The sequence below is a fragment of the Diadema setosum genome, chromosome 21, assembly GCF_964275005.1.
Source record: "Diadema setosum chromosome 21, eeDiaSeto1, whole genome shotgun sequence".
NCBI lineage: Eukaryota > Metazoa > Echinodermata > Echinoidea > Diadematoida > Diadematidae > Diadema > Diadema setosum.
Window position 1 is genome coordinate 20,952,187 of NC_092705.1, and position 13,382 is coordinate 20,965,568.

At 37.4% G+C, this 13,382-nt stretch overlaps 1 protein-coding gene across 1 annotated transcript in view; it reads left to right on the forward strand.

The window, feature by feature from the left end:
- Positions 1 to 12,078: 12,078 nt before the first annotated feature.
- The window catches only part of LOC140244394 (uncharacterized), a 59,342-nt gene continuing 58,038 nt past the window's right edge, over positions 12,079 to 13,382 (forward strand). The window contains exon 1 of the mRNA XM_072324033.1: positions 12,079 to 12,303. Coding sequence (XP_072180134.1) covers positions 12,079 to 12,303 — 225 coding nt within the window. The remainder of the gene's footprint in view (positions 12,304 to 13,382) is intronic.

The following is a 13,382-nucleotide window of genomic DNA, read 5'->3' on the forward strand; positions in this document are numbered from 1 at the left end:
TAATAGTGTGAAATATGCATATAAGTCCTTTAGACACAAAAATATATATGAAATTGATGAGAGATGAGGAAAGTAGAATTGTTGATCCATTAAAGATGGCATTGATTAGGAGTTGGAGAGTCAATATATTCATTGATGACGATGATGATTATTGTTATAATTATTATTATTATTATTATCACCATTACATTGTTATTATTATTATTATCATTATTATTATTATTATAATTTAAAAAAAAATATTTTTTAGAAGCTAACTGCTGTTTGTAGTCGCGATAATGAGTATCAATCTATTCGTGAAGAAAGTTGAGTCTGTCTGCACTCATTGCAGTGTGTATACATTGAAATCATTGTATTGTCAAGTATGTCCAGACAGAATGAATGCTAAATAAAGATTGGCATGTTTTGTTCAAAGTGATAAAGAGCTTGATTGCTATCCTCCTTTTGGACTTTGCTTGATATTTGTAAGTCAAGCTTGGTGTTAAATGTAAATCAATTTAAATGATTCATTTACTATTGACCTCAGGTACAAAGGAATACAAATGTAATACAATTGTACTTATTCTTCGTAATACTGTACAGTATTGTCATTTTTTTCCTTATAACATCTTGTTGTTTTTTTAATGATGTGATTGCTCGATTTTAAAGATTATCATTCAAAAGTAGTCTGAACTGTATAACACTTTTCAACATGGACGACAAACACCAAAGTATACAAAGGTTTTCACAATATGTTGTCACTATCGAGGACTTCTGTGAACAAATACTGTATAACCATAAAATTCCCCAATACAGTAGTACATACCGCTAACACTGCTGTCTATGGAGAAATTGAGCACATTAGGTCTTTTTACTCTCTCTCGCTCACACACACACACACACACACACACAAACAATAATGATAAATAAAAAAAAATGTAATGCAGGCCTGTAGTTGTCAACGATTTGTTTTCAACAGCTTTCATAATCACACAATGCAGCGTAAGGGACTCTCTCTTGCAAAAACACTAGAGCGAGAAACTCTCGGTATAGGAAAGTAACTTCACGGGTCCGAAGATATTTTTTTTTTTTTCATAAAGATAGTCGACTGTTGCAAGTCAATGGTAGCATGAATAACCAATCAACCAACATATTTCCAAACTGGAATCATTGTCAGTGTCATTGTAAGTGTCTTTGAAATTCAAAAAACACATCGTACAGTGAAATGCACTATAAAAAGTTTTTAACTTTTGTTCAAATGATATATCAACTTTCCAATACAAGTGTGTTGTCATTCCATCTTTTTTTTTTTTTATGAAAATTAGAAATTCTGAAATCTTTACAAAATACCTGGTACATGTACTACAATGAACTATATTGTATATGATAATAGATCAACTGAATATACAGGTTAGTGAAAAACACCCTCCTCCACATCAGAACACGTTACGCCAAGCCACTTTGATATACATGTACAGTGTGTCTCTACAAAAAAGTAAACCCAACTTCAACAGCAATTTTTCAGGAAACTATAAAATATTTTGCACATTATTTTTTCATGGTTAGATAGTCAAATAAGTCCTCTATCCAATGATACCACGTAGGTTATGTAACTCTCATGCATGACTGAGCATGATTCAACTTAGTGAATGGGTGTGAAATCATCACTGTGGCAAGTTATTTCTTGCTATTGTCATGCATTCAGGGCATATTTGAAGTTGAATTTTTGTCACATGTTAGGCCTATGACTGCATAACAACTTCAGCAAAGGTTGTTCTTGACACAGGCACACTTCACATGCTTTCCAAACATGGTACAGTTGACAATTGAGCAGAGAGTGTTCCTGGTAACTCGATACCAGGAAACAAGAAGTTTCGTGGAAGTTCAAGAGGCTTTCCGGGTGCAGTTCCCCGACAGGCAGCCTCCAACAAAAAGAGCCATCTGGTACAATGTGAGAAAGTATGCTGATCACGGAACTTGCCACAGTGATGATTTCACACCCATTCACTAGTTCAAAGTTGAATCATGCTCAGTCATGCATGAGAGTTACATATAACCTACGTGGTATCATTGGACAGAGGACTTATTGGACTATCTAACCGTGAGAAAATAATATGTAAATATTTGATAGTTTTCTGAAAATTTGCCGTTGAAGTTGGGTTTACTTTTTTTTTTAGAGACACACTGTATACGTAACTCTGAACTGGGAATAGTAGGTCACCTACATCACACTTTGACATCTCGGCAGCATTTTCTACAAAGCCTATTATAAAACGGTAATTAATTCAACCACCTCCATGTTTCAAATGCTTTGTTGATCACGGAATTCGAGATTGAGTTCATATTTTCAGTTCCATGGAAAGTGAGAAAATTTACAGTAAATTTGAACCTCTATTTCTTTATTATGCTCCCTCAGATACATATGAATACAGTGTTACTTTCGCAAATTGAGCCCAAAGGCCTTTTCGCAATACAAAACTTCGGCGAATTGTTCCAAGCGTGTGTAGAATTGCGCGCATTTTGCTTTCGCGATATTTGCGACAGTTTCGTGCACTCGAAAATTTCTGGAAAGTGAAAGTCGGCATTTTATAAAAAGAATAATAAAAAAAAAAAAAAATCCAGGGGGCTCCTACCGTAATATCAATACGTAGGTTCTGAGAGATCATCTCTCCAAAAGTGGTGCTTTTATCGGGCCTGTATCGGTAATCTCAATTTTGACGTTACAGCAACCCGACTACTCTGAGTTTGAAGATGATAAGTGTAGCAGCATGTGAGAACATGCAAAGAAATACATCATATCTAAAAACAACAATGGAATTAAAGGGGCCCTCGACTCAGCATAAGTTGCATGTTCCCTCGCCATGTCTTTTGTTAGCCACATTAATGTGACAGAAACATGCAAGTTATGCTGAGTCGAGAGGACGGTGCACTCCATTGTCTTTTGTTAAACATTTCAGTACTTTAGCAATGATTGACAAGTTCAAGTTCAAGTTCAAGTTCATATTTATTCGTTTTTTCCACAATATACAAACATAAATCTCACTTTCTTTAGTGACAAAAACAATGCATGCAATTGTACAGAAAAGGCAACAATAATAGGAAAAAAAAAACTAACAGTAGCGATACATTGCAATAGGTGCTAAGATAACGAAAGTGAAATGGTTTTCAATATATGCATTGTGTGAAAAAACGGAGGGACCCACTAAAAAGACAGATGATCTCATCTCAAGAATATTAATATTGATTTGTTTGGAAGGATTTTTTGTGGGCGTTCCCAAGTAATCTGAAGAAAAATAGAAAAAAAAATCATTAAAAATATATGGAATGTTTCTAGATATTTGTTTTACCGCAAAAGTGATGTTGAGGGTATCATAAATCAACACTAATCAACATGCATTTGGAGTTCAGGGCCCCTTTAAAAATCAGTCATCTATTTTAGATACTGAGACGCAATGTGGGTACCACTTTGTTTCTCACAAAAGTTGCCCTGAACAACCACAAAGCTTGCCCTTCCAAGAAACAGCCGAGGAATTCCTGCCTATGAAACTTATGGAGGGAGCAGGTGAATTGATTAAATGCTTCGTTAATAGGCTGTAGAAAAAGAAACATCCATAAATCATAATATATTATCGAAACGGTCTACTATATATACCCCCATTCCACAGATATTTTTTCTCATCTATTACTCGTCGAAGCAAAGTTTGTTGCTTCCGGCCACCCACGGATGTGTATCGGATCACAATCTGATGAATCTGACTTGATTGGTCGAGTATCGGGTCAGTGTCAGACATGTCGCACGTGATCGTCATCGGACGATCTTGCCTCATCGGATCACCGCCCGACGACACTGACCCGATAGTCGCCTAACCAGTCGGATTCATCGGACTGCGGTCCGATACACTTCTGTGGGTGGCTGGAAGCGATAAACTTAGCTTCTAGTGAGTGACGGATGAGAGAAAATCTTTGTGGAATGGGGGTATAAACAAGGAGCTACGAACTACTCCTTGGTATGAAGCAACATTTATTCATTATAAATGCGTATGAACTCGCATAAACATGGTAGAAATACAATGTAGTTCCGAAAAATGTATTTCCATATAATTGTTCTTTTCTCGTGATATCTTTGTGCATTGCCACTCTTTGTTGAAAATGAAATAAACGAAACGAAAAAAAGAAAAGAAAAGAAAAGAAACGAAGCTAGATGGCAAAAAACAACGGACAGGTTCCCAACTCTGTTGATCTGTCGCACATAATGATTGTCTTTAAGTTATTCGTGTTATCGCACTTCATCTTTTCCCCTTGTTCTTGTGCTGTTTCTCCCGGTCGAAAGGGCAGAGTTGTTCCAAAAGTGGACGTCCTTATCACCAGTAGCAACTTTTGATATACTCCTATACATAATCCTTTGACGAGATGATAATGCCACATACGAGTTAGAATTCCTCTTTTTAATATTCATTTGTTATGTGTGACAGGATGCAGCGCTCACCGATGCTTTCGAGAACCGTTTAAACGGGATCACTGTAAAAAATTTGATAGCCCTCCTTTATTGCTCAAATTTATCTAAAATGATAAAACAAGTCTTATAGGTGAAATGCCAGAGATTTTACATCAGTAGGACACCTAATAGAAACGTGATTTTTTTTTTTTTTTCAGTGGAGTTGCTGTAACCATAGGCTAAATGCACATCTTAGTTTAGACTAGTATGCCAATGTCATCACCTCGCAACTTTCCCATCGGTTTGCTCAAAAAATATCGTGAAGATCATGTCGTGGCTGAAAGTTATTTATCCAAGAATGTCCTTATTGTTAGTTTGTTACAAAAGAATGAAATGTTTAACTTGATAGAAATACCACATACCTCTACCCAAATTTCATTCTTTTTCAAACTGATGGTAATATAAAAACAAAGTGATCACAGAAATTCAATTTTCCTGACAGTAACGGCTATCAATCATTAACGTATCGAAGATCAAGGACTGTATAACAGTGTTCGTTACATTCTGCTTGTATGGCTTCGTGCTGATATTGTTTTGTGCTTTAGACTCACATTCAAGTTCATTTCCGCCTAACGAGGATATGAGGTGCTTCCCGAAGCACAAAGTTCAGCATAAATGTTTCTTCCTCTCGGTGCGTACGTGATGAGAAAAGGTGAGTGTATCGTCTGTGAGTGTGACTGGGTGTATTTGGGTGTCTTACTAGCTGGGAGGTTAAAAAAAAGTAGCCAGTAGCCAGAAAACGCCAGATATACGATACAAAATCACAAATTAAAAGTTTCTTATTCAAAACATCATAAATTAAGTAGAAATCTTTAATGCTATCTCATTTTTTCGTATTACTACTAAACTAATTCCCCTTAGTCTCAAAACGTCCTGATTCTACAGGGCCTATATATTTATATAACGGAGAGTTCCTAATCATTTGAAGACAAGACTCGAGACATGCATGTTTTATATACGCGGGTATATTCATTTACAACTACACAAAATGAGTTTCCCTCATTGATGAAAAAAAAATCTTTCACTTGAACTCGATTATCTACACTCGCGCCGTCAGAGACTATAACTTCTTAGCCCCCCCCCCCCAAAAAAAACAACTTTAGCCCAGCAGTCTATCAAATATTACTGATCCAACATTTTGAACGCGATACCCGATCACGTAAAACAGAATACAAAATTCCAAAAAGTATAAACCTGTACATCACCCATTGATATAAAAAATATCATCATTGTAAACTGTAGGACCTTTTGCAAGAGACTCAACTCTCACGCTTTTGGCGGGAGATATCTCGCTTTCAGACCACTTTCTTATAATGTTCCTTTTACTTCTGTTTGAGTTTGAGTTTTTCCCGTTCTAGCTGTGTGTCATCCGTTTAAGAGGTATTTCTCCCGCCCAAGTTAGTTTTGTCATAGACACCTTTATGTTAGAAAAAATAATGCCAAACACTATAGCATATCCCTTGAGCACAGAGGTCATACAGCACATCGTGTTGTAGGTCGAACCAGGCTTAGAGGTTGATTGATTGATTGATTTTATTTCTGCAAAATAAAATATGTATATTACTTCTTCTTGAACATTACAATACAAAGAAATTATCGCAAAATTACGTCTGGATGGCCCTACTCAGCTCCAACCTCATGGTGGAGCTGTTCTCCCATGTCTACCGAGGGGTTCAGAAGAAAACATACTCGGTATATAAAATCCGAAATTACGATACAAATTTGTATCAACATAAACTACCCTACACAAAATCAAAATAACATCCATTATTACACCTCAGTTAATCTAAGAACATTATAACCCCAATGAAAGTACTAGTAAGTCAAATCAATGAATCCAATGAATATACATATACTCTTCAAGAAAAAAAAGAAGAAGAAGAAAAAAAAAGTATTTATGCAAATACACTTAGATTGGAAATGATAACGTTATTATATTGTCACGCATTTTCGTTAAGATGATTGATGTAACATTATGTACATAGCATTACACGTTTTCCATTGCTTTCATGATTATTGTACTGCTCTGTGTATAGGATGTCTCGTTAACGCTATTGCAAATTACTAGTTTAGCTAGCTCAATCCCAATTGCGTTGCATACAGTGGAATTCTCTCTTGTTCATCTTCCTTTGTTTTTCTGACCTTCACAAGTATATTCTATACTCTCACCACTGCTCACTAACCTTGTTCTTCTGACCTTCACATGTCCATTCTTTGCCTCCCTCGCTTTGACCTTGCTCTCACTTCAGTACTTTCACTTTGTCCCTTCTCACCTTGACTTTGCCTTGTCTTTCAGAACTCTTGCCTTGCTCTCCTCAGTTCAACCTTGTCCTGACTTTCAGAGTCCTTGCCCTAGCTTACCCTTCGCCCTTGCCTCTCACTGCCTTTCAGCCTGCTACTCACTGATGTCCTTCAGCCTTTTCAGCTTACTCCCTTTCCCCTGACTTTCACTGTCCTTCACCTCTTTGTGCTTGCTTCTTATCTTGACTTTCTCCTGTCCTTGTATCCTCTCCTTGCCTATGACTTTCAGCTCCCCAGCAATTATTATTCTATGCGCTCAAAGACGCGTCCTTCTCCTGATACTCCGCAGTGCGATAAACGTCTTTCTCGTGACCTTCATGACTGGTCCTCTCTCGAACAAGAGGGGCTTGTTTGGAAGCGGTATATAAGACAGACTCTATGCTTATCTGAAATTCACTTGCTTGAAGTTCACTTGCTTGGGAGATGGAGTGAAGAGTGTGTCAGCTAGAGCGAAACCCGTGTTTGAACAGCGAGAGAGTAACCAACGAAAGAGATAAAGAGTCAACCAGTCCAGAAACGGTCTGCTATATTTATTGTTAGCTTTTTGTATTAGTTAGTCTAAGTCTTTCACCGCATCGCACCTCTCATGCCTGGCGAGACATCCTCAAAAATCCACCCCTGTAAATGTGTTCGAGTGATTCTCCATAATAAACCGTAATTTCTGCCTGATGACTGTAATTTCTATGTGACCCTCGGCATCCTTCGACAATGAACTTCAACACATATATAGCGGGACTTTATTTTGGGACATTTACAGAAATGGAATTATATTCTGCCCATCTTCGACAAAATATAGTCGCTGTTACAATATAAACATGATCCTCTATAACTAAAACAAAAATCTTAAAATACCATAAAATGCGAATGTCCAAAGTTCTTAATTTCCCTCTGTTATTTGGAAGTTTATAAGTTTCGCTGCATCGAAAATATATATGACACGCTAAAGTGAACTTCTTCATGGTAACGTATTTGGATACCTTTGTCATATTTGTCGATTGCCGCATAACTATCATGGCTTATAAAGCCATTTTAAGGCTTTATTGAATAGAGTTTTATTTCTTTCTTAATTCTTAGTCACAGTACATGACATTTGAAGTACTTTATGATACCTGCTGCCATTTTTAACATGATTATCATGGCTTGTTTTAAATGCTTAATTAAATAACTTTATTCTTATGTTTTCTTTTAATTTTTTTTTTTTTTTTTTTTTTTTTTTTTAATAACCATGCACCAAATGTTATCATCGGGCCTCCAAAAACGAAATGTGATGATTGGTTGACCAAAAAAAAAAAAAAAAAAAAAAAATGTTATTGTCTAGCCTTGGATATATACAAATACCTAGGCCTATATAAAGTATTCATACGTTATCGTTGTAAACTGCACTATCCTGCCTTGTTTATAGGAAAAATAAGAACCCGGAACGATCTTATTTTTTCTCTCCCCATATTGAGCAATATTACATGTACATAGACGGGATAGAACTGAAATTGCGCAATGCACCCAGGCGAACCGGTGGGAACCAGTTCATTATTTTCGCAGGATAGCAAGAAGGCAAGAATGGAAAAATTTTCGTCGAAGGAGTCAGCGACAAACTTGCCGAGTTTCATTACAGACGGTAGAGTATAGCACCAACCTTTACTTCACTGGAACTTTACATTACTTATTTTCAAACAATATCGTCAATCTCAGTTTGATGATCGCTAGCTCGAACGTTAAGTAGCAGAGGTTACTCGCAACTGCATCGGAAAGTGTTTCGATTCAACAAAAATATTCACTGTCCATAGAGCCGGGTATACTTTTGTTTATCATTGGCTTTACAATTTCACCTTGCCATTGTCTGTGACCAAAGGCAGGGATTGTAATTCAACTATAATATTTTTGGATTTGACCTATATTTGAATGACAATCGATCTGACACGGTGTGATTTGGATATTGTCTAATATTGTGCTGACTTGTGTTTGTCGCATTGTCATTATGTTTCCTGTAGTGTACCAATGTTTATGCTATTCTCATAAACTTGGATATCAACTGTATTACTTGCAATGAACGAAGGTCAAACACGTCTGTACGTTCCAGACAAATTTAAGCTCACACAAATAATTTAGAATATTGTATTAATATTCAATTTTGATTGGTTTGACATAAGACATTGAGACACATTTAAATATCCAAGATTCTATGGACCATCATTGTAGATATTACTCACCTGGTGATTTCATCCACTCAGTCTCAATCTCAAATTTATTCACTCCGCTTCTAACACATAACCATAATAACCATTTCGCATATATACACACCAAAAATCTTTGAAATTCTGCGATGCCCTGGAATTACTTACGTATCTCCGTAATTAACCATTTCCTTTCTTACTTAGCATAGAGACATAACAGCGACGTGGCTTCATTCAAATTTTCAACCAATTTTTCGTTTACCAAATTACCATAACTTCATGCACACCGATCATGTATATGGTAAAGGAGGCAGAGGAATGTACATTTATAAGATGTATAACCAACTCGGATTTTGATCTTGACGTAATATTTAAATAGAAGGAGTCGACGAACTAATTCTGTAAGTATAAACAAATTGAGAAGAATATAATAACGGTCATTGATTGTAAACTCCTACCAATGATATGGAGAGATTCTCTTTTAAGAAAATTTCGCAATCTCGCAGGAAAAGAAGAATATTTATTTGGTGGGTGACCAGGAACTTGACTTTCTGTTAAAGTGCAACTCACCACATCAGCAGATTCAGTACCATACTCCAGTCAAATGGATTTTAACATCACATCATCTTATCGACGAGAATTTCTGACACGAGTCAGACCCTATAACAGATAACAAATTCTCCAACCAAAAATATCAGCACCACATGTACTTCATTTAACAATTTTGTGATTTTTAAAGCAACGTAATGATTTGTAGGCCTATTTAACGCCCAGGAGTAACCATGAATCTCACCTCAAAGAATCTCAAGGAAATATAGACTTATTCAGTATCAACTTAGCTAGAAGTATATTCTTTATCGGGTGTGAATAAGTGTTGCATTTATTTTCATGAAAAGATTAATGTTTCACTATGACAATGACCGTGGACTACATCGGCTGATATTGCACTCTCTCCACCTGTATGAATTCTCTCTTCACAAACCTATCTTAAATAAGTACATACCTATGTTAATCTAAATGAACAGAATTATTAAAAAGGGTTTCAAAATAAGTGAACTAATCCGATTCCCATGACAAACTTCGAGAAGTTTTAGTTGCGAGCTTTCAGACTGCACAAACATCGAGAAGGGGTCCGGCAAGAGGAAAGTTTCGAGAAGTTTGCGGTCACACAGGCAACACTCTGAGATCTTACCATGCTTACAGATTGCAAACCTTAAAGGGAAGGTAAACCCAAAGAGCAATGTGGATTGAGTGAAAGCAGCAATATTAGTAGAACACATCAGTGAAAGTTTGAGAAAAATCGGACAATCGATGCAAAAGTTATGAATTTCTAAAGTTTTGGTGTTGGAACCGCTGGATGAGGAGACTACTAGAGGATATGACGTATGAGTGGACAACAATACAAAGAAAATATAAAGGATATTCAACAAAAATTCACTTTTCTAGAATTATGAAAGAGCAGTGGACCAACCGCTTTCAGAAAGCAGGGGGAATAATTGCTACCCTTAACATATGTCAAATTCAAGTTGATGGAATTTGTAATTTTCATGAAAAATTGATTTTTGTAGTATTTTCTTTATATTTTCTTGATATTGTAGTCCACTCATACGTCATAACCTCTAGTAGTCTCCTCATCCAGCAGTTCCAACATCAAAACTTTAAAAATTCATAACTTTTGCATCGATTGTCCGATTTTCTTCAAACTTTCACTGATGTGTTCTACTAATGTTGCTGCTTTCACTCAATCCACATTGTTCTTGGGGTTTATCTTCCCTTTAACTTTGCTATCTAAATTATTGAATCCGAATAACCAGCAAGATTCTAATTCCACACTTCACAAAATTAAAGACATTATAATTAACCTGCTACAGGGTATGTGGGACCTACATGAAAATTGATTACCTTTTCCGCTATTATTATCTCACAAATCTCACAAACGAAAGATATGACCCATGAAAGAAAAATGGTCTTGATGGTACGCGGAAATTATTAAATTTAAATAAATTAAATCTTAAATCACTCATAACAAAAAGTCTACACGCGAACGGTGACAAACAGATAATGAGCTATGACGTAGATCCGTCATTTGCATACCACCAATCACAGTGCGTTGAGCGTTAAAGAATAATACATATTCATGATGCAATCACGCGCCGGAAATGCTACGTTGATCTAATATGTTAATAAAATCTGAATACAGTAGTAATAAAGACGCGCGCACCTATTGTCACGTCACAAATTTGCATACGCGCTACGTCACGATCACGCGCGTTGCCGATGCGACAGTCTCGCGATCGTTAGATCGTAAGGCCAATGACATTAGGGAGCTTTAGATTTTAGACGCGCGGACGTTCAAAGGGAAAAAAACATGGTCTGAGCGTGCGCAGTAACTTCACGTGCGCTACTGCGCACGCTCAGACCATGTTTTTTCCCCCTTGAACGTCCGCGCGTCTAAAATCTAAAGCTCTCTCACCAATGCAGCGAGCGTAGCGTACACGAGTATTCAAGTGAGAAGCACGCAGGGTATTGGTGGGTTATTCACACGGGGCTAAATTCCTCCAAACTCGGTATATAAATACACGTGAGTGTTTGCTGCAACTCACTAGGCAGGTGCATTGTACAAAAACAACTAATACAGGTATGGCAGTAAAATAACCCTTCCAAAATGGCCTTCAGGCTCACAGTTGGCACACCGCGCCGTCAATGTAAAATTGCGTGTTGTCGTAGAGCTGATTGCGTTTGAGTGAGAAATGACACCTAATTTTCAACTCGAAAGGTACCGATGTAAAATTTTCACAAAACTCTACAATTGAGGTATGTAGAGCTAGCTTGAAATCTAGATTTTCATAAAAACCAGGTGCATTTAAGCAAAAAGACATATTCTGGGAGGTATGAGTTCGTAAAGTCGAGAGTCCGTGTAAATGTCCTATACCTGATTGTGCGCTCTGCGCGGTCGATCAATCAACCTTAAAATATTAGCTGCACGCATGTGTCCACCATTCCGGAACCCTGCAGCGTCAAGCAAGCCCCTTCACCTTTTCCAATATCTGTGCACCAGTGTAGAGTGGGCAGTACTGTCAAATCAGTCGACAAAGGATATTCATCAAGAGGACGTCCCCACAACGAACCAAGATGGTCTCTCTCACGGACATCGACGACATGACTGTCAGTGGCGAGGTACATGATCCAACGTTAGAGGAGGTCGAGAAGGTGGTCTTCCGCCAACGTGCCAAACTCTTCCGCTTCGACCACAACGCCAAGGTGTGGAAGGGTTGGGGAGTCGGCGACGTCAAGATTGTGAAGAACCCAAAGACCAACCATGCTCGCATCCTCATGAGGAGAGAACAGAACTTTGAGGTAATATTATGTAGGCCTATCTCTAATTTTATTTTTAAGGAGAAATAAGTGCATCTTTATAATATCTGACTTTATAGACTGTTCAAACTAGGGTCTGTCTGAGATTTCATGCGTGAGTGGTAACGGTATTCATACGTAGGCCTACGTAAGTATAGGCCTAACTTAGTTCAAGGTTGGTCTGCAGTTTCAGCTCTGGTTCTTTAACAGAGCAAGAAACTGAAGGACAAGCATGCCATTGCAGTTTAATTGGCGTGATGTCTGTAAATACACAGCATCAGCGGCGATGGACTAATGGTGATAGGGAGATATAGAGGCACAATTTGAAAAGCCAATGTGAATTTTTAAAAAATGTTGTCTAAATTCGGCTCGGAAGGTGTTGATGACTTTCATCCAACCATGATTGTATGGAAGACTCCAACAATATAGGCGCGGTCAGACTGGCAAAAGATCGCGAAGTTTAAGATCGCGGTCTATATCTCGAAGTTTTGCCAGTGTGACCGCAAACTTCCCGCGAAACTTATCGCGAGCGGCGAAACTTCTCGATCTGTTTGCGGGCGTTGTCTCCGAAGCGCGAGGCCATTGTCATGTTCAGATGTGCATTGTTACATCACAATCACTAGCCATCGGACGGCGCACTCTTTCTTGCGCGCGTACGAATGGACCAAACTTCGCGATCTTAAACTTCTCGATCTTTTGCCAGTCTGACCGCGCCTAAAGTATTTTCAAGTTTCAAGTTTCAAGTTTATTCAAAGTTTCCACAATACAAAAATTTACATAAAAACAATAGTATGTAACAAGGAATACATTGTTGAATATATGCGATTTAAAACAATTTGCAGAATATTTGAATATAAATTGACAATGCATGTAGATGCATTATAGATGTAAAGTGGAGGGGTCTTAGAAAAGCAAGCTTGTATAATAAGACCCCTGAAAGGCAAGTTAAGACATGTAATATAACAACTCACTAATATATACAAACATATTAAAGCCACAGAATAATTTTAGTGGAATCCCTCAAGAAGCGCAGCAACCACACCCCAGAGACCAAAAAAATTGACACCAAATTTATTGCCCCC